The 21,430-nt window shown below is 48.2% G+C and overlaps 1 protein-coding gene and 1 long non-coding RNA gene across 3 annotated transcripts in view; one reads left to right on the top strand and one right to left on the bottom strand.

Annotated features, from left to right (window-relative positions):
• LOC143941044 (phospholipid-transporting ATPase IC-like) overlaps positions 1-21,430 on the bottom strand; it is a 198,272-nt gene that overhangs the window by 64,721 nt on the left and 112,121 nt on the right. Inside the window, exons 13-15 of the mRNA XM_077462954.1 lie at positions 21,025-21,233; positions 18,793-18,836; positions 14,373-14,529 (exon numbers count right to left, since the gene is read on the bottom strand). Coding sequence (XP_077319080.1) covers positions 14,373-14,529; positions 18,793-18,836; positions 21,025-21,233 — 410 coding nt within the window. The remainder of the gene's footprint in view (positions 1-14,372; positions 14,530-18,792; positions 18,837-21,024; positions 21,234-21,430) is intronic.
• LOC143941045 (uncharacterized) overlaps positions 1-21,430 on the top strand; it is a 185,467-nt gene that overhangs the window by 126,422 nt on the left and 37,615 nt on the right. The gene's annotated exons all lie outside the window — the stretch shown is intronic.

Raw genomic sequence — 21,430 nt, 5'->3', positions numbered from 1 at the left:
CTCAGTTGTAAAAGTCTCCAAGTCTGCTCTTGCCCCTAGATATTCCTGCACCATATAATGCAGATGCTGCCCTGGGCACTGAGGACTAAAGAATTGTTTAAAGGCATCAGTCAGCCAGCCATCTTCTCCATCGCTCTTCCTCTGACTGAACAAAGCCTCAGAAACACATTGTGCAGGAAATGGTAACCTCCCAGGGTCTGGAAAGGCATTACCCAATTTTTTCTTCAAGGCATCCTGAAGATGTTTCATCCTCTGCTCCTGCTGTGAAAGGCAGGATGAGCTCTGCAACATTACCATTGTGACATGGATCAAGAAGGGTTTCCAGACAGTAATGATCTCTCTCCTTGATACCACAAATCCTCGGATCCTTTTGCAGACTTTGCAGAATCAGGGAGCCCATTGCAGTGTAAGTTTGAAGAGACATGAGATTCTGAGTCCTCTGGGTCACTAAGGATGACACTGTCAGGAACTACCTTCACCGAGCCACATACAACTCCTTGGGTTTCTGGGGACTGAAAACCATCCCTTGAAGACTGCTGCATGTTATCCTCTACATCCATTCTAACACAATCCTCCTCCTCTTCCTCCTGCAGGAATGGTATCTGCATAACGAGGACCTTGCGAGGAAAGGAAGTCCTCCTCTTCCTCCCGTTATTCTGCCTTAAGTGCCCCATCCATGATTCCACAAAGCGTGTGCTTCAGCAGGAAGATTAGAGAAAAAATAAACCAAGCTCCCCTGAGCCTGTCCTGATGCCATACTCACATAGGTACTCATTGATGGCACTCTGCTGTGTGTGCAGCCGCTGCAGCATTGTCAATGTTGAGTTCCACCTGGTGGGCATGTCACAAATGAGGCGGTTGGTGAGCAGCTTGAATTTCCGTTGAATGTCAGCCAGCCGAGCACTGGCATTGTATGCCCACCGACTTTTCTGGCCCACCTCAGAAGATCTTGTAAGCCTGGGTATCTGGTCAAGAAAAGCTGCACCACCAAATTCAGGAGGTGTGCCAAGCATGGAGCATGGGTCAAGCGTCCCTGTCGGAGGGCGGAGAGAAGGTTGGTACCATTGTCGCATACAACCATTCCTAGCTCAAGCTGCCATGGCATCACCCACCTCTTAGCCTGCCCCTGCAGAGCTGACAGAATCTCTGCCCCAGTGTGGCTCTTGTCCCCTAGACAGACCAACTGGAGCACCGCATGGCATCTTTTAGCCTGACTGCTTCTGTAGCCTCTTGAACGCTTAGGGAGCACTGCTGGTTCAGAGGACAATTCAGCAGAAGAGGCCATAGAGGAAGGAGAAGAGGAGGGGGTGCAGCAGACAGATGTGGCAGAATCACCACCAGCTTTTTGGAGGCATTGAGGCAGAACAAGTGCCAACACTGAACGCTGTCCTGCATCCTTCCCAGCTGCCAGCAGAGTTACCCAGTGCGCCGTGAAGTAAATATAACATCCCTGACTATGCCTGCTGGACCATGAGTCAGCGGTAATGTGAACCTTGCTGCTGACCGCCCTGTCCAACGTGGCCAAAACACTGCCTTCCACATGAGGGTACAGAGCTGGAATAGCCTTTATGTGAAAAGAAATGTATTTTTGGAAGCTGTCACTGTAGTATAGCACATGTCACAAATTCACAAAAGGGGGCAGAGTCTACCAGATGAAAAGGCAGCAGTTGTAGTGCTAGAAATTTGGCCAAGCTAGCATTTAGACGCTGAGTATGTGGATGGCTGGGACAGTGTACTGCTAGCAGATTGGGAGCAAGTACTTGTGGCACCTATTGCTATACCTTCTTTCCTCTTCGTGCAGGTTTTTGGGAGAGGACTTGAGGTATAGTAAGGGTTGAGATCCCACACGAGGAACAAGGAGAAGTCTGCATTTTTTTATGATGTGGGTCTTTCAGGTGCTGTTGCCAACGGACTGCATGGCAGGTTGTCATATGTCTTGTCAAGCATGTGGTGCCCAAGCAGCTGGTGTTCTGGCCCCGCTTGATCTGCTTCAGGCAGAGATTGCAAATAGCAATGCTTCGGTCTGCTGCACATGTGTTGAAAAAGGCCCACACCAATAAACTTTTGGAAGTCAGCGGGGAGTCAGCAGCACCCTTCACCTGTGGAGCTCTGTGGTGTGATGCAATAGGGTGGCTGCCCTCAAGCTGGACCCTGAAGGATTTGCTGCCTTGTTGGAGTTGTTCCTCCTCCTCACTTTCCTCCTCTGTTCTCTTAGGCCGCGTACACACGCGCGGACTGTTTGCCCAACCTTGTTCGTCAAACAGTTTCGGCAAACAGTCCGCTCAAAATTTGCATGAGCGGACTTGCCCACACACGAGCGGACTGTTTGACGAACAAGGTTGGGCAAACAGTTCGCTCAACTTTTGAAATGAACGGACTCGCCCACGTAAGGAGGAGGCAAATCCGCCCATTTCGAGCGCGTGTACAGGTAGGCGGGGCCCGCGAAGGAGACGTCGCGGGCTCCGCCGCCTGGAATGGGCTTAAAGGGGAACCCCAACGCCGAAAAAAATCGGCGTGGGGGTTCCCCCAAAGTCCACACCAGACCCTTGTCCGAGCACGCTACCCGGCCGGCCAGGAAAGGGGGGCGAGCGAGCGTGCCCCCCCTCCTGAGCCGTACCAGGCCGCGTGCCCTCAACATGGGGGGTGCCTTGGGGAAGGGGGGGCCGCGCGGCCCCCCCACCCCAAAGCACCTTGTCCCCATGTTGATGAGGACAAGGGCCTCTTCCCAACAACCCTGGCCGTTGGTTGTCGGGGTCTGCGGGCGGGGGGCTTATCGGAATCCGGGAGCCCCCTTTAAGAAGGGGGCCCCCGGATACCGGCCCCCCACCCTATGTGAATGAGTATGGGGTACAATGTACCCCTACCCATTCACCTGTGAAATAAAGTACAAAAAAAACACAACACAGGGAAAAAATATTTTATTGCACAGCTCCGGGGGTCTTCCGTCTTCGGGGGTCTTCTCGCCGGACTCCTCCGCTATCTGTGTGTAGCTCTTTTACTAGCGGAGGAGTCCGGCTTTCTTCCTCCCCGCCGCCGGCCTCTTCTCCCGACTTCGGGGGTCTTGTCCCCCTCTTCGGTTCTTCTGCCGGGCCACCGCGCCTGGTCCGGTGGCCCGGTCTTCTGTCGCCGTCTTCCGTTCTTCTGTCGCCGCCTTCGGTTCTTCTGCCGGGCCACCGCGCCTTCTTGTAGCTCTTTTACAGGCGGTGGCCCGGTCTTCTGTCGCCGCTGCCTTCCGTTCTTGTTCTTCTTCTTGTTCTTCTTCTTCTTCTCCTGGAGATGTTGACTCGACGAGCTCTCCGGCCGGAATGCCAGGGACACGCTCCGCTGCCACTTATATAGTGACAATGGGGCGGTGTCACATGGTATATGTCACATGGGTTGGTCACATGGGTTGATGTCACATGGGGACTATGACATCGTAAGGGGGCGGGGTCACCATGTGACCAACCCATGTGACATATACCATGTGACACCGCCCCATTGTCACTATATAAGTGACCGCACAGCGCGGCTCTGGCATTCCGGCCGGAGAGATCGTCGAGTCAACATCTCCAGGAGAAGAACAAGAAGAAGAACAAGAAGAAGAACAAGAAGAACAAGAACGGAAGGCGGCGGCGGCGACGACAGCGGCGACAGAAGACCGGGCCACCGCCTGTAAAAGAGCTACAAGAAGGCGCGGTGGCCCGGCAGAAGAACCGAAGGCGGCGACAGAAGAACGGAAGACGGCGACAGAAGACCGGGCCACCGGACCAGGCGCGGTGGCCCGGCAGAAGAACCGAAGAGGGGGACAAGACCCCCGAAGTCGGGAGAAGAGGCCGGCGGCGGGGAGGAAGAAAGCCGGACTCCTCCGCTAGTAAAAGAGCTACACACACATAGCGGAGGAGTCCGGCGAGAAGACCCCCGAAGACGGAAGACCCCCGGAGCTGTGCAATAAAATACTTTTTCCATGTGTTGTGTTTTTTTTTGTACTTTATTTCACAGGTGAATGGGTAGGGGTACATTGTACCCCATACTCATTCACATAGGGTGGGGGGCCGGTATCTTCTTAAAGGGGGCTCCCGGATTCCGATAAGCCCCCCGCCCGCAGACCCCGACAACCAACGGCCAGGGTTGTCGGGAAGAGGCCCTTGTCCTCATCAACATGGGGACAAGGTGCTTTGGGGTGGGGGGGCCGCGCGGCCCCCCCTTCCCCAAGGCACCCCCCATGTTGAGGGCACGCGGCCTGGTACGGCTCAGGAGGGGGGGCGCGCTCGCTCGCCCCCCTTTCCTGGCCGGCCGGGTAGCGTGCTCGGACAAGGGTCTGGTGTGGACTTGGGGGGAACCCCCACGCCGATTTTTTTCGGCGTTGGGGTTCCCCTTTAAGCCCATTCCAGGCGGCGGAGCCCGCGACGTCTCCTTCGCGGGCCCCGCCTACCTGTACACGCGCTCGAAATGGGCGGACTTTCCGAGCGGGAACAGTCCGCTCATTTCGAAAGTACAGCGGACAGGCCCACACACGGGCGGACTGTTCGCTCAAACACAGTTTCAGCGGACAGTTTTTCGGAATTTCCGAAAGACTTTGTCCGTCCAACTGTCCGCTGAAACTGTCCGCTGAAAGCCCACACACGAGCGGACTGTCCGCCCAAACACTGTTCAGCGGACAAGGTTGGGCGAACAGTCCGCCCGTGTGTACGCGGCCTTAGGCACCCAAGTACAGTCAGTGACCTCATCATCCCCTCCCTCCTTGTCACTGGAGCAAACTTGGCAGTATGCTGCAGCTGGGGGAACATGACTACTAGTTTCTTGTCTGTCTGTGGCACCCCCTCTCTATAGGCTTATTTTACTCCCTTCCTCATCCTGGGAACCAACATTGTAGCATTCAAATAGCTGCGCATCCTCCAGCAGCACGTAATCGTCACTATGGTTGAAGAATTCTGGTGACTCCATGCATGATGGTGGGGCTACGGAACGAGTAACTGTGGTCAAGGAGCCGGTGGAATAGTCCGCATTGGCAGCTGCGTTGGAAGGCAAACTAGTATGAGCCTGGGCGACAGAGAATGAAGAGGATTAGGGTGGCTTATTTATCCACTCCACCAACTCTTCTTCATGTTGTGGCACAATAACATGGCCAGCAGCAGAAAAAAAGGACAAGAGTGCCCCGCCCGCAGAGGATGCACCATGTCCGTGACCACCACTTTTCACTGTAGACACAGAGGCCGCTTGCCCTCTTTTAGTGGCCTGTGAGGGTCTGCCTCTCTTTGGTGGCCTTCCAGACATTATAGGGGTTTTTTTCACACTGCACTACACTGTATTATACACTCTGCACTGCACTGTAGTATACATAGTTTCTTATGTTGGTGGTGGCTTCTCCCATTATCTTCTCTTCACATTTGTCCTCCTATTAATGCAGAAAGTGGTCATTCACTTACCTGGACTAATATCATATCTCAGTTTTCATCCATGGACTATATTAATTTATTTTCCATTAGAGCGTGGACTATATTTAGTACATTCATTTATGTTTTTGCACGTTTATCGTTCAGAGTGTATAATGTTAATATTTTCTCTGTATCATTGACAGTCTCATTTATTATGACCGTTTACATTTAGGGCTGCACATTTACGTTATTTTCACTTGCATTTGTCTCTTGCTGTGCTGGCTGCTGTCTTATGTTTTAGGTGACAGCTCGGTATTTTTCATTTTTTTCATTGTATACTCTGCACTGCACTGTAGTATATACTCTTCACTGCGCTATATACTGTACACTGAATGCACTGTATTATATACTGTACACCGACTGCACTTTATTATATACTGTACCCTGACTGCAATGTATTATATACTGTACACACTGTATTATATACTGTGTACACTGCCTGCACAGTGTTAAATATTATACACCATCTGCACTGTATTATATACTACACACCGACTGCAATGTATTATATACTGTACACCGACTGCACTGTATTATATGCTGTACACACTGTATTATATTTTGTGTATACCGACTGCACTTTAATATATACTGTACCCTGACTGCAATGTATTATATACTGTACACACTGTATTATATACTGTGTACACTGCCTGCACAGTATTAAATAGTATACACCATCTGCACTGTATTATATACTACACACCGACTGCAATGTATTATATACTGTACACCGACTGCACTGTATTATATGCTGTACACACTGTATTATATTTTGTGTACACCGCCTGCACTTTATTATCTACTGTACACTGACTGCAATGTATTATATACAGTACACACTTCCTGCACTGTATTATATACTGTACACCGCCTGCACTGTATTATATACTGTACACCACCTAAAGTGTATTATATACTGTGCACTGACTGCACTGTATTATATACTGTGTACACCACCTGCACTGTTATATGTACTGTACACTGCCTGTACTGTATTGTATACTGTACAATGACTGCACTGTATTATATACTGTACACTGACTGCAATGTATTATATACTGTACACCGCCTGAAGTGTATTATATACTGTGCTCCAACTGCACTGTATTATATACTGTACACTGGCTGCAATTTATTATATACTGTGTACACCGCCCGCACTGTATTATATACTGTACACTGACTGCACTGTATTATATATTCCACACTGTCCGCACACTTTATCCACTAACTAACCTGCCTAATCTCTCTCCTGTCTCCACATTAACACACTACATAAGGCCGCCATGTAAGCAGCCTTATATAGTGTGGCACTCTGCCTTTGGCCAGTGATGGCTCTGACTGTACATTGCGCTGTGATCTCGCAGTGCATTATAGGGTGCTCGTCGGTGCGCGAATGTCCCGTGAGTGCCCCATATGTTTGTTTGTTCTATGAACAACCGAACACCTGATGACCATCCCTATCTATTTTGTGTTCAATCAGTACCAACATTGGGGTTTCTGACTTTGATTCCCCTGCTATTGCACATTTTTTATATTTTCAGTTTCAGTTTTTTCAACACACAATTAGTATAGTACCCCCTTAGCATACATATTAACCTCACTTGTAACAAATTGAGATCATTTTCTTCTCTATATTACCAAGACCTGGCAGTACTTAAAGCAGAGTCCCACCCAAAAGTGGAAGTTCTGCTTATCTGCCTCCCCCCCCCCCCCCCCCCCCGAGACAGGTACCTGTCCCCACTTCTGAGATATCTCACCTTCCCCCACCACCAGGCCATTCAGAAAGCACAGCACGCTTCGTGCATTCGCATTAGGGAACTGGCTGTGAAGCCGAAAGGCTTCACTGAAGGTTTCCCTTAACATGAATGGCACCCGTGCACCCAAAAGCCGATGAAAGCATTGGCTGGGGTGCCCACATCGCTGCATTCCAGGACAGGTCAGTGTCCTAATATTAAAAGTTAGGAGCTGGGGGGGGGGGGGCTTTGGGCGTAACTCCGCTTTAGTACACTTTTAATTTCTTTTCACCCTCTCGCTTTTTTTCAGGTTGGTTTTTGGTATTTTGGTATGTATTATTTATTTAGCCATGATCTCTTGTGCCACCTCATTGGTTTTCCCATTGGGTGACCCCTTCCATTACTCTTGTGTCAGACACTAAGCAGTGGTCACCATTTTTTTTTTTTTTTTAACAACACGGTTGGTTGTATTGAGAAGACAGAATATAACAAGCAATATACAGACATCTCAACAGACTGGTACAGCACAGAAGTTATCTATAATTAATATATCGGAACAAGAGAGCCAAAGAAGCAAAGCTACACGAAAAGAAAGTGTTCCTGAACAAACGGGCTCACAGTCGGACCCGTTACATACACTTACCAGAAATACAAGTACGGAGGAAGGGGGGGGGGTGGGGAGGGAGGGAAGGGAAAAGGGGGAGAAAAAAAAAAGGGGGGGGGAAGAAAAGGGGGGGGGAAGAAAAGGGGGGGGGGAAGAAAAGGGGGGGGGGGGCCCCACCTTCAATACCACAAGAATTCAAAACTGTTCCACCCAAGGTAGCCATACCCGGTCAAACTTCTGCGGGCACCCTCTAACTAGATAAGTCAGCTTATATAGGGGGAGGACAGCATTAACCGCAGCATCCCACAATTCCACCGTAGGGGGCGAGGACGATATCCAGTGCCGGAGAATTTCCCTCCGGGCGTAAAACACCAGGAGGGAAAGCAACAGCTTACTGTACCTCGGTCGCTGCTCATCCTCCTGAATCCCCAGGAGGGCGAACTCAGGCGTCATAGGAACTGCCAATTGCAGGCGAATATTAATACAATCAAAAACATCCCTCCAGAACTGTGCAATACGGGGGCAATCCCAAAACATGTGTAGAAAAGTGCCTTCAGGGTAATGACACCTGGGGCATTCCGGGGACCGATGAGGATAAATTCTGTGCAGCCTCTGCGGCGTAAAGTACACGCGGTGTAAAAATTTCGTATGGATCAGCCGGTCCCTAGAGGAGATCAGCAACCGGGACCCGTCCTCAAAACACTCCTCCCAATCCTGCCTATCCAAACCAGGGATGTCGGCCCGCCACTTGTCGCAGAGGGTGTTCATCCTAGGAGAATCAGAGCGCAACAGAACCTGATACAGCGTGGTAAGGGTCTTTTTGAGAGATTCCTGCGCCAGGGTATCCTCAACCGGGTCCGCACACAGCACAATAGGCCTGGGAAACTGTGCCCTGGCCGCATGTCGCAGTTGATAATAACGAAACAGCATAAACCCAGGAAGCCCCGACCCTCCACTAGACTTCTAAAGGGCAGTAAGGACCCCTCGGCATAAATATCCCTGAGGGTCCGAATATTGTACCGGGCCCACAGCTGCGGGTCCGGAACCGACTGGAAGTGGGGGAAACCCGGGTTACCCCATAGCGGAACAAAGGGCGAATATTGATCCTCCCGAAGGAATCGCCTTCTAGCCACCGCCCAAGCCCGTAAGGTTGTCTCGGTAGCAGACGGAAGAGATCGATACGCCCTAGGACCCCTGTACACCAGATTCCCGAGCTCTCGCATGGAACCCAAGGCCGCCGCCTCCAGTCCCACCGCCGCATTGGCCCCCGACTGTTCAAACCACCATCTCACCGATACTAGGATCGCCGCCCAATAATAAACCTGCAAGTTCGGTAAAGCCAAGCCCCCACACCGGACCGGCAACTGCAAGGTAGCTCTAGCCAGCCTAGGGGCCCCGCCACTCCACAGAAAAGTGCTCATGTATCCCTCCAGCTCCCTAAAAAAGGAACTAGGGAGCCACACCGGGCAGTTGCGGAACATATACAAAAAACGCGGGAGGAACATCATCTTGAAAATGTTAATCCGACCCAATAGGGACAGGGGTAAATCTTTCCACTTAACACAATGGTCCTTAAATTTCGCTACCAGGGGTTGAAGATTAAGCCGACGAAATGCCCGAGTCTCCCTCGCGACCAACACTCCCAGATATTTGAACTCCTCTACCCAAACCAGCGGGGACGGTGTCTGCAACGCCCTCGCCTGAGGATCTAGAGGAAATAGGATAGACTTAGACCAGTTAATCTGGATGCCCGAATATTTGCCGAATTCAGTGAAAATATCCAGGGCAGCCTGCAGTGAGGCCCCCGCATCTTGTAAGTATAACAGGGCATCATCCGCATATAGCGAGATTTTCTCCTCCAGAGGGCCCACTCTAAGACCCTTGACCTCCGCTGATTCCCTAATTAAAATCGCCAAGGGCTCAAGGGCTAACGCAAAAAGGCTGGGCGACAACGGGCACCCTTGCCTGGTGCCCCTCTGGAGGAGAAAAAAATTCGAAAGGGTGTAGTTCGTGCGAATTCTGGCCCTCGGACTCCCATATAGCATCCGTAGCCAACCTAAAAATTTAGGACCCAGCCCAAACCTTCGGAGCACTTCCCAGAGGTAGGCCCACTCCACCGAATCAAAAGCCTTCTCTGCATCCAGAGAGGCTATGACTCTAGTGCCCGTGTTGTCATGAGACATGTCCAAATTAAGAAAGAGCCTGCGAATGTTGATATCAGTGCCCTTCCCCGGCATGAACCCCGTCTGGTCCCGGTGGATTAGGTCCTCCAGCACCTGCATCAATCGGCATGCTAAGATTTTCGCCAGCAGCTTAGCGTCTGCGTTAAGCAGCGAAATAGGCCGATAAGCTGCACAATCTTCAGGATCCTTACCGGGTTTGGGCACCAACACCACCACAGCCTCAGACATAGAATCTGGGAGAGAGCCCAACTCCGCAAACTGAGAAAAAAGGGAGACCAACCGCGGGGCTAATAATTCCTGATGTGTAGAATAAAATTCGAGTGGGAGACCATGCGGTCCCGGGGCCTTACCCGCCTGCATACACCCCATCGCTACTTGCACCTCCTCAAGAGAAATATCCCGCTCCAGGTCCTCCCGCCGAGCCGGGCTCAGGCATGGGAAGTCCACCCCATCCAAGAACCCAGCCAATTCCGCCTCCGAATAACCGACCCTAGAGGAGAGTCCCCAATAATAGTGCAGAAATCGGTCATTAATCGCCTCAGGGGTGGTCAGGGGGGCACCCCCGGCATCCCTCAATCGCCCTATGTGGGTCACCGGACACTGTCCCTTGGTCAGCCAGGCCAAAAGCCTCCCATTTTTATCCCCATATTCGAACCCCCTTTGGGCACTGGACAACATGGACTTCTTGGTCAGGTCAATCCTGAGCAGCGATAACTCCCGAAGGGCACCCTGCCAAAGGGAGTAATTATTAGGCTGCGGGCTGGCAACAAACCTCCCCTCTAGATCTCGCGCTCGTTCCTCCAATTGCCGCAGAGACTGCACGTATTCCCTCTTCCTTTTACCAATCCTTTGCATGTATTCACCCCTAATCCAGGCCTTGAATGCATCCCAGACACACAAAAGGTCGACAGAACCCTCATTGTGTATCCAAAAGTCACACAACGCCTCTGGGATCTCTTCCCGGATGCCCACCTCCTCAATCCAGTACTTTGACAGCCTCCACAATCTCGGTCCCGACGCCCCCACCCCTCCAACCGACACCAGCAAGGGAGCATGGTCCGATATGCCCCGGGAGAGGATCTCCACAGAGACCGTCTCCCGAAGCACAGCGGAGGACGCAAAAGCCATGTCCAACCGGGACAATGTCCGATAGGTAGCGGACAGGCAGGTGAACTGTGCATCAGAGGGGTGGAAGTGCCTCCACAGATCCGTTAACCCAAATGCAGAGGCCCAGTTGGACAACCCACAACTGGACACAGGGGAGGGATGAAGTCTATCCAAGGTATTAGACATAACTAAATTGAAGTCCCCAACCAGTAACACTCGCTCCACCCCCAACTGAGCCACCACCCTCATCACACTGTAAAGCAGAGCACTGTCTGCCGGGGGGCAAATACAGGCCCACAATAACAAAGGGGATGCCGGAAATCAGCGCATGAATCAAAACAAAGCGACCCTCCGGATCCGTTTTGATCAGCATGGGCTGAAAATCCAGTGATTTGTGCACTAACACACTAACACCCCTGGCATAGCTAGAGTAGGAGGCATGATAATGCGCTCCCACCCATGCCCTCTTCAAACCTAAGATCTTGGAACCGATAAGATGCGTTTCTTGGAAAATGCAAATTTTGGGAGTGTATCTGTGCACAAATTTAAATACCAGGGACCGTTTCACGGCAGAATTGAGGCCACGGACGTTCCAAGAAAGAACTGTCAAATCAGCCATGATCTCCGCTCCGCCATCCAATCAGGATCCCAACCAGGGTGCGCCATCTCCAAACATCCTCCCCTCCACAGGACCAGAACCTCTCCAGCGTCTCCGGGCCCCCTCTGCACCCGCGGCCCCCTCTCCACGTATTAGCAGATAGACAGCCCACATATAAAACCCACACATGTCTTCTCAAACCAACCAAACTAATAAAACAGAACTTATACATTCCCAAACCCAGTAACCCATGGGTCGCAACAGGAGTCCCCCCCCACCCCCCTCCCCGTGCACCTCCCAACAGTGGAGGACACATACACCCCCTAATAACAAACATGAACAAGTTCAGATGGGGTAAATGGCAGCGGATTCGCACCCGCTCAGGGTTACACCGGCAGTCCCAACCACAGAACAGTGGAAGAATACGAAGAGTAAAAACTACAGTCAATATCTCCGTCCCGAGATGCTGGAGTACGGACAAAAATAAGAAAAGATAAAAATATATTTACCAATAAAAACGATAGAAAAACAAAAGAAAATGTTTCAGTATGCCAGAAAAAGTCCAGGGAGACCCCCAGGAGCAAAACAATAGCTCCGGGGCGATAAGTTCCAGACAAAAGTGCGGAACTAGTGCCATCTCAGGGAGCCCAGCACTTCCAAAATAAAGATCAAAACAGGAAGGAAGAACTCAAAAATAGAAGGGATAGCCAGAGGTGGCTGCTAGGCCCCACAACTAAAACAAGAAGGAGAAAAAAGTAGGGCACCCTCCAAAACTGAACTGGGAAAATAAACAGAGGCAAAGCGTCCCTCCTAGGCAGTCCATGTCCAGCTCACCCCTAGTTTACATGGAAAGCAGATCAATTCCCGATACTCGATCTACAGCTCACCCACGGGGAAGGGTGTCCAGCCAGGCGCTAGCATCCTTAGGGCTAGTGAAGATCCGCACAGTCTCACCGTCAACCACACGTAACTTGGCTGGAAACAGGATGCTGTACCGAATGTTCTTGCTCCTCAGAGCGGCCTTGACCGCATCGAACGACCTGCGTTGCCGCTGTGTCTCAAGAGTGTAGTCGGGGAACAGCATAAGCTTGACGTTTCGATATGCAATGTCACCCGCCGCTCTGGCCGCGCGAAGAAGTTCATCCCTGTCGCGGAAGTTCAGCAGCCTCAGGATCAGCGTGCGCGGAGGAGCGCCCTCCGGGCCGGGCCTCGGTGGGACCCGATGTGCTCTCTCCACTGTGAAGTACGGAGACAGCTGTGCGGCAGGAAGAACCGAACGCAACAGGTCCTCCGTAAAGACGGTCGGATTTCTACCTTCGACTCCCTCCGGGAGCCCTACAATACGAAGGTTGTTACGTCGGCTCCTGTTCTCGGCGTCTTCCGCTCGGTATTCCAATGCCCTGACCTTCGTTTGAAGCGCCCGTATGGAGGCCTCATGGCTGGTCACCGCGTCCTCAGTATCTCCAATCCGCTGTTCCGCCGCCGAAATCCGGGAGCGGATCTTATCAATATCCTGTCGCAGCAGCCCAACATCCAGCTGTACGGCCTCTATTTTATTCGTTAAGGCAGCCTGGCACGCCGTAATAGCCGCCATCACCTCCGGGATCCCAGGCGGAGCGTCCTCCACGCGGTCTGTCTGCGACGCCATATTGCTGAGGCACACTGAAGCAGGCCGCTGTGTCGGGTCTTCCAAATGCTCAGCGGGCGAGAGGAACCTCAACTTCTTGGCCTTTCTGGGACCCCCCGAGCTTCTTGAAGGCATACACGGGTTTCTGGTAAAATTTAGCACTGCAAACGGATAGTTAAACGGATGATTCACCAGCAGAGCTCAGGCAGCACGTCTGCTCACTCCACCATCCCGGCCACGCCCCCCTAATATCACAGTGGTCACCATTTAGAGACTGTATGTTTTATCAAGTTCCAAGCTGGTTTGTAAGTCCCTTTTTAGAACATCAATATGTAGAGTGCCCCCCCCCCCCCCGCCTTTCTAGGCAGTGCTTTAATATCATTTTATGTTATTTAGTATAGGGTTTTGTTGTTGGAGGCATGTGCTGAAGAAGTGAAAGTATTCACGAAACATTTCGAGTTACAAGATGCATTCCTCTCATATTGCAATCATCTTGGTTATGTAAAGCATGTACTTGAAAATATACCAGCTTGATGTACAGTATATATTGTTATGCGTAACCCATTGGCTTGATTTGCCCAAATTTATTATATGTACTTCATACATTTATGTATCCAACTCCTATACAATAAATTGAAATTTTATGACTTTTGTATTAAAGTCCCATGGGGGAATATTGGTTGTGGGAGTGCCAACCACAGTTGCCATATTAGTGAGAAGTTGTATGCTCCCGAAGGTATATGCCTGAAGATGTCTATCTTGAAGTGTGCAAGTAAAGCTTTGAAAACTATTTGGACTTGTCTTTTTTAGTGCTGTTGGCCTATCCTTAGAACTGTTATCTGGTTTTGCTGAGAAGTATGTGGGATGAGGGATTTGGGCAAGAAAAAGTACCAGTGATGGTGAATGTGCTCTATTCGACTCCCTTTAGGAGCAGGGACTCACACTAACAGGACAGGGGGCCTAGGTGTTAAACAGAAAGACTATGTATACCCATGTTATTTGGCCTGGCCTACACTTATATCTGTAGATAAATCTTTATTGAGCTTTAAAATAAGTTTTATTTTAAACCAGCTGACACATAAACAAGAAGCACATACCTTCTGTCTTATCCACCATCACTGTGTGACACAAAGCAAGCAACTTAAAGAATTCCCGTACATATGGGTCACTTCCTGACCGGACTTGGTCAACTAAGTTCTTGTCATTGTAGGTAAAGCTGGGATCAGCCAAAGGATTCCAACTGAAGTCCACTTCCTGAAAATAATACACATCAGAAAACATGAGTTTGTCCAAAATAGCAGTCATAGGCCAACACTAAAGGCCCGTACACACGGTCGGACTTTTTGACAACAAACATGCAAATTAGCTGTTTTGGAGCAACATCCGACCGTGTGTACGCTCCATCGGACAAACTTTTTCTGTTTTCATCTGACTTTTGTTGGCTGTGCGAACGGACAAACTTTCTGGCAACAAAAGTCCGATGGAGCAAAGTCCGACCGTGTGTATGCAAAAGCATCGGACTTTTGTACAAGGTACAAACACGCATGCTCAGCACCAATGCAAATGATCGAACTACAATACAGAAGTTGACCAAAGGTGGCGCTGGAGTCATTGAACGTCCCTCTTTTGAAGTGGCGTCAGTACGTTGTGACGTCACTACGTTCGTGTTTGTTGTCAAAAAGTCTGATCGTGTGTATGCAATACAAACTTGTGGACCACGCCCTTTGTACAAAAGTCCACGGGAAAGTTTGTACAAAGTCCGATCGTGTGTATGGGGCTTTACACTAAGTAGATTGCTTCTAAAGCTGCCACTGAGGTTTGATTGCAATGACTGCAATTTGAACACATCCATTGGATCAACAATATAATTATTAAATTCTACATATTGGGGTTGACTTACTGAAGTCAAATAGGCTGTTCACTTTGCAAGGATTTTTTTTTTTTTTTAGCTTAGTGTATGTGCAAGGAAGACAAAAATTTGTATTTTTTATTGCATATAACTGGATGATGGTGGTCAGCAGAGCTTCATCTCATTCACTAAGATAAGGGAACATTCCTTTGCAAAGTGAACAGCTTATCTGCCTTTAGTTTATCAACCCCATACAGTGTGAATTATTATTTTTTCTTTCATTCTGCATAAAAGGCACAATTGTGTTCTGCAGTACTGTATAATTAAAAGCTAAACATGAAGAATGAAGTCATTACAATACAGCGGTGAAATTAAACTAGGGACAAATGACAAGAGGTATGAGAAAAACGGGGGGTAGGGTGCGCTATGGGGACAAGATGTTTTAGGAAAAAAATTTATTTAAGTCGCTAAAAGTCGCTTAGGATTAGTTGAGTCGCATGTAAGGGGCTGCCACTACCAAAAAAACAACCTAAAAGGTTGGAGAAACATATAAATACCAAGGTGATAGTTATGGCGCTCTCCTATGGCTATGCAAGAAATCGCATACTAAAATATTATCTTAAAGTGCTAGTGTAGCATGTTCTAATATATTAGATCTCAATTCAAAATAATGAAAATCCGTAAAGAAAACATTTGAAAAAACATTTGAAAACTAATAAAATTAATAAAATTGATACAATTGATTACTGTGCAAAAAAGTGCAAAAAAGGTGCTTGCGTGCTATAGTGCAAAGTATGTGCATTTACAGCCTATACATTTCATAGTCAAAGAAAATATATACACATTAGGAAGATTTCTTTGAAAATCGCAAGTTGCAAAAAATTAAAAACACAAAGTAAACCAAAAATGTTCAAAAATTACTTTCGTGCAAAAAGAAGTTTGTTTAACCACTTGGGATCCGCGCTATTGCAAAATGACGGCAATAGCGCGGACCCACATTTTCGGGACTACGTCTATTGACGTAGTCCCGGTTACGAGCGGCCAGCGCGCCCCCTGAGGGGCGCGCGCGGCGCGCTCTGTGATCGGCGAGTCCGTGAGACTCGCCTGATCACCGATCCGTGTAAGGGGTCGATCCCGACCCCTTATCACGTGATCAGCTGTCAGCCAATGACAGCTGATCATGTGATAAAACGGAGCCGGTAATCGGCTAGTATTCCTCCTCGCGCTGACAGCGCGAGGAGAAAAAAAAAAGCCGATCGCCGGCGGCCGTGTTCGGGACATCAGTCCCGATCACGGCCAGCAATGTAAAAGGACACCTGCCCCCTGCCAGTGCCCACCTGCCACCCGCAGTGCCATCCTGAAATAAAGTAAGTGCCCCCCTGTCAGTGCCACCCAGCAGTGCCCATAGTGCCCACAGTGCCACCCAGCAGTGCCCACAGTGCCACCCACAGTGCCACCCAGCAGTGCCACCCACAGTGCCACCCAAAATCTGCCTCAGGTGCTGCACCCCAGTGCCGCCCATCAGTGCCCAGCAGTGCCGCCCATCAGTGCCCAGCAGTGCCGCCCATCAGTGCCCAGCAGTGCCACCTATCAGAGCCACCTATCAGTGCCACCTATCAGTGCCCATCAGTCCCATCTATCTGTGGTACCTATCAGTGCCCATCCGTGCCACCCATCCGTGCCACTTATCCGTGCCACCCATCCGTGCCATCTTATCTGTGCCCATCTTTGCCCATCAGTGCCGCCTTATCTGTGCCCATCGGTGCCGCCTTATCTGTGCCTATTAGTGCCGCCTTAACTATGCCTATCAGTGCCCACCAGTGCAGCCTATCAGTGCCCACCAATGCAGCCCATCAGTGCCCACCAATGCAGCCCATCAGTGCCCACCAATGCAGCCCATCAGTGCCGCCTAATCAGCGCACTTCAATGAAGGAGAAAAATGACCCGTTTGCTAAATTTTATAACAAACTATTAAAACATGATTTTTTTTTTTTGCATCTTTTTTTGTTTGTTTAGCAAAAAATAAAACTCCGAGCTGTAACTAAATACCACCAAAAGAAAGCTCTATTTGTGGGAAAAAAATGATAAAAAATTCATTTGGGTACAGTGTTGTATGACCGCGTAATTGTCACTCAAAGTGCATCAGCGCTGAAAGCTGAAAATTGGTCTGGGACTGAGGGGGGTTTAAGTGCCCAGTAAGCAAGTGGTTAAAGGAGTTTGTTTAAAGGATTTCTTCAACAGAAGTGACTTGTGCCCAGTGCCTGGTGTGTTTTGAGTCTCAACCGGTGCGTTTTTCTGTGCCTAAAGCAAATTGCCGCACTCACCAGCTCCCCTGCCCCTGCAGGGGTTAACTTGCATTCACAGTGTGAGCCCCTGTGTCGCTGTGTGGAGCTGGTCCGGTTGGTATTCAATTCCTCGTTTCCTCGTTTTTATAAAAAATATAGAACATCCATAGTGCAATATTGTTTTTTAAAAATAGCGCCTTTATTATATGCAAACAGATGGCTACTCACAAAAACACAGAATAACACTCGTTCGTAAGCATCACAAACCACCGCCGCCGCCTTGTAAGAGAGAGTGTGTTACGTTAGGCCTAGGGCGTGGCCTAATGTACACACTCTCACAAGGCGGCGGCGGTGGTTTGTGATGCTTACGAACGAGTTTTATTCTGTGTTTTTGTGAGTAGCCATCTGTTTACATATAATAAAGGCGCTTTTTTTAAAAAACAATATTGCACTATGGATGTTCTATATTTTTTATAAAAACGAGGAAACGAGGAATTGAATACCAACCGGACCAGCTCCACACAGCGACACATGCATGCTTTATTCAGTGGAGGCATTACATATAACACAGTTCCAAGCGTTTACAAGGGAATACAGGCTGTGCTTCTATTTTAGGCTGGGTTCACACCGTAGCAATGCGGGAGCGCCGCAAATCCGCTGTGTTTTCTCGCATCGCATGCCTCCCGGCGGCAGTTCACACTGCCCTATGCGGACTGCTGGGAGTGTCAATGAAATCTTAATGACACCCCCAGATCAGTCCGCATATCGCAGTGCAATCGGCAAACTCGGACAGGAATCGGATCGCATGGTGTGAACACCCATGCGATCCGATTCTGCTGCGGACCAAAAAAAGGGTCCTGTGCGAGCTTGCGGCGGGTGCGATGCGAATTCAGCCATACTATCTGTATGGCTGAAATCGCATCGCACAGAGATCGGATGTGATTTGCACTGCAGTGCGGTGCGAATCACATCCGGGTCTCCCACCCGCAGCGGTGTGAACCCAGCCTAAAGGTGTATACGCCGTCACCTTGATCCTAGTTTCACCACCTAGTGAGCCACTAATCTGCAGCAAGCTTGCAGGAAGAGAGTTCACACGTCTTGGGCTTTACTGGACACATTCCTGTTTCATGTCTGTGACTTAGTGAAACCAGGGTTATAATGATAATTGTATACCTGTACCTTTATAACCAGATTCTGTATATCAATTCTCTGAGGTGCTCAGAGACCAATATAATGAAATAACACAGCTTTAATCATCCCATCTAGATTATGACTCCCCTCCTTCGATCCATAACCAGCCAAAAGAAGTTGTTAAAGGATTGTTGCTGGCTGGAAATAGGACATTTAGGTATAGGGCAGTTAAAAGAGTTCATGCCTACTCACCGCGCTGCCACCTACTAGATTTCCAGTTGCTGGTTGTGGTTCACCTGCAGGAAAGAAAAACAATAGTTAATGCATTAAAGTATAACTAAAGCCAACTGTTTTTTTTTTAGTTTTGGATACATTGGAGAGGGATTAGAACACCTGTCAGGTTTTTTATTGGCATTTGTGATTAGGGAGATTCATCCTTTCTGTTTGTAATTTATCAATTGGACAAAAAGTGAACATGAAAGTAAATCCCAAATTTTAGGTTGTCCCTAGCACTACTGTGCTAGGGACAACCCAAAATTTGGAATTTTCTTAAAGGGGAAATATTTCAATGGGGACACTCGCTCATTTTGGCTATGGAACAGGAAGCGAAGAGAAATCTTCCCATTCGGATACACATAGCAAGAAAAAAAAAAAGAGGTTATTTATTATTTATTTATTTATTATTTTATTTATTATTATTTACTCTACCTAAAACGAATGAAAAAAGTCTTTGGTTTTACCTTAAAAAGAACTCCAACTTGATCAACAAACATACCAGTAAACCTTCAAAGAATCACAAGTTAAGTCAATGGGAATTCAAATACAGCTTAAAGCAACTCAAGTCAGTTCAGGACATCAGATGGAAATCAGAAGCAATTCTGAAGTAAGTCAGAACATGCATTGCAAACTCTTCTGAAATGCAAACAGAAAGCTCCAGAAACTGATCAACTTTTACTCAACTACAAAACCAGCACAATAACTGGATCATCAGACATCCAGAAGTGCTTATTGCTAGATAGGGTGTTTTTTGTCAAACATATTGGAAAATCCATTTGTGAGCTGGTACTTATTAGTTACTCCTTTTATGGAGAAGAACAAAGGATCAGAATGATGTGTGTATTGCTGTAAAAGTTGCCTAAGAACCCCAGAGGGTCTAGGTGCTTCCATATATGGCTCTTCCACAGGTGATCTCAGCGAGTTAACTGGCCAGCTTATGTCCCTAAGTTCGCCAAGCAACTCACCAAGAACCATTATTAAGGAGGTTCTAATCATTTACCCAAGGGCTATATATGGGACCTTGGGGAAGGGCTTACTCCTTGGGTGAACGACAAAGTGTAATATGTAGAATATTACTGATTTAAATATTTATAGAATATAATTTCATTTATCACAGGTACTGACTTTCCTATAAGAATATGGTAAGCCCCAGAACAAGAATAGCAACTCTGCCAACTCCTGGGTACTAATGTAAGTATCTCACTAAAGATGAAACTCCTCAGGTAGTAAGCTTGAGAGCAAGCTGGAGATAATAAATTCACTATTAGTAAACACTAATACTGGCACATTTCTGAAAACAAAGCTATAGCACAGCCCTCTGGACACGTTGAAGGACATGCTTGAGGCCCCTATATTTGTTGGGATGAATTTAATGTTTTGCCAGGTGTTTGTGTCCAACACCACAAATTACTGATGTAAAAACAAATTACTGATGTAAAAATGTCTGACCATATAGTGCAGAGATATGCAATTAGCAGACCTCCAGCTGTTGCAGAACTACAAGTCCCATGAGGCATTGCAAGACACTGACAGCCACAAACATGATACCCAGAGGCAGAGGCATGATGGGACTTGTAGTTTTGCAACAGCTGGAGGTCCGCTAATTGCATATCCCTGATATAGTGTGTATATACACTATATAACCAAAAGTATTGGTATTCCTGCCTTTACACGCACATGAACTTTAATTGGCATCCCAGTTTTTGTCTGTAGGGTTCAATATTGAGTTGGCCCACCCTTTGCATCTATAACAGCTTCAAATATTCTGCAAAGGTTGTCCACAAAGTTTAGGAGTGTGTCTATGGGAATATTTGACCATTCTACCAGAAGTGCGTTTGTGAGGTCAGGCACTGATGTGGACAAGAAGGCCTGGCTCGCAGTCTCCGCTCTAATTCATCCTTCTGGAAGAATGGTCAAACATTCCCATAGACACACTCCTAAACCTTGTGGACAGCCTTCCCAGAAGAGTTGAAGCTGTTATAGCTGCAAAGGGTGGGCCAACTCAATATCGAACCCTACGGACCCCCCCTTTTGATAGGTGCCCCTATTTTAGGCCATTAAAGTTCATGTGCATGTAAGGGCAGATGTCCCAATACGTTTGTTAATATAGTGTATAAGTGTATATATAAACAGGTATATATAGTATATATTTTTATCTTTATTTTTTTTTCTAGGTAACATTTTTTAAATGGCATATGCTATTCTTACCATAAGTCCTCGCATTAATGGAACACTTTTTAAACGTCATGATGTTCTGTGTCAGTGTGCCAGTCTTGTCAGTGAAGATGTACTCAATCTGCCCTAGCTGTTCGTTTAGCGTTGTTGTCCTGGCTTTGGCTGGTGTGTCTTTCTTTGAGTAGTACATTTGTAAATCCTGGTTAATAAAGATACTTTGTCCCAGTCGAATCAGTTCAATACTGCACAATGGAAACCAGAAATAACTCATCAGAATAAAATTAGAATAAAATCTTCATTGGGCTGACGTCCATCATGTGCCTCTAGGTCACCTAAGGCTGGCCATACATATAGCAATGTGATAGAGCAATTCAACTTTCTACAATGTTGTATTCTATTTTCTGACAAAATCGCAAAACTATCAAAGACATAAAATGGT

Source organism: Lithobates pipiens, unplaced genomic scaffold, assembly GCF_037356315.1.
Source record: "Lithobates pipiens isolate NorthernLeopardFrog02 unplaced genomic scaffold, aLitPip1_a1.2 Scaffold_3, whole genome shotgun sequence".
Classification (NCBI taxonomy): Eukaryota; Metazoa; Chordata; class Amphibia; order Anura; family Ranidae; genus Lithobates; species Lithobates pipiens.
The sequence above is the reverse complement of the archived record's forward strand: the minus strand, read 5'-3'. Positions and strand labels throughout refer to the sequence as shown.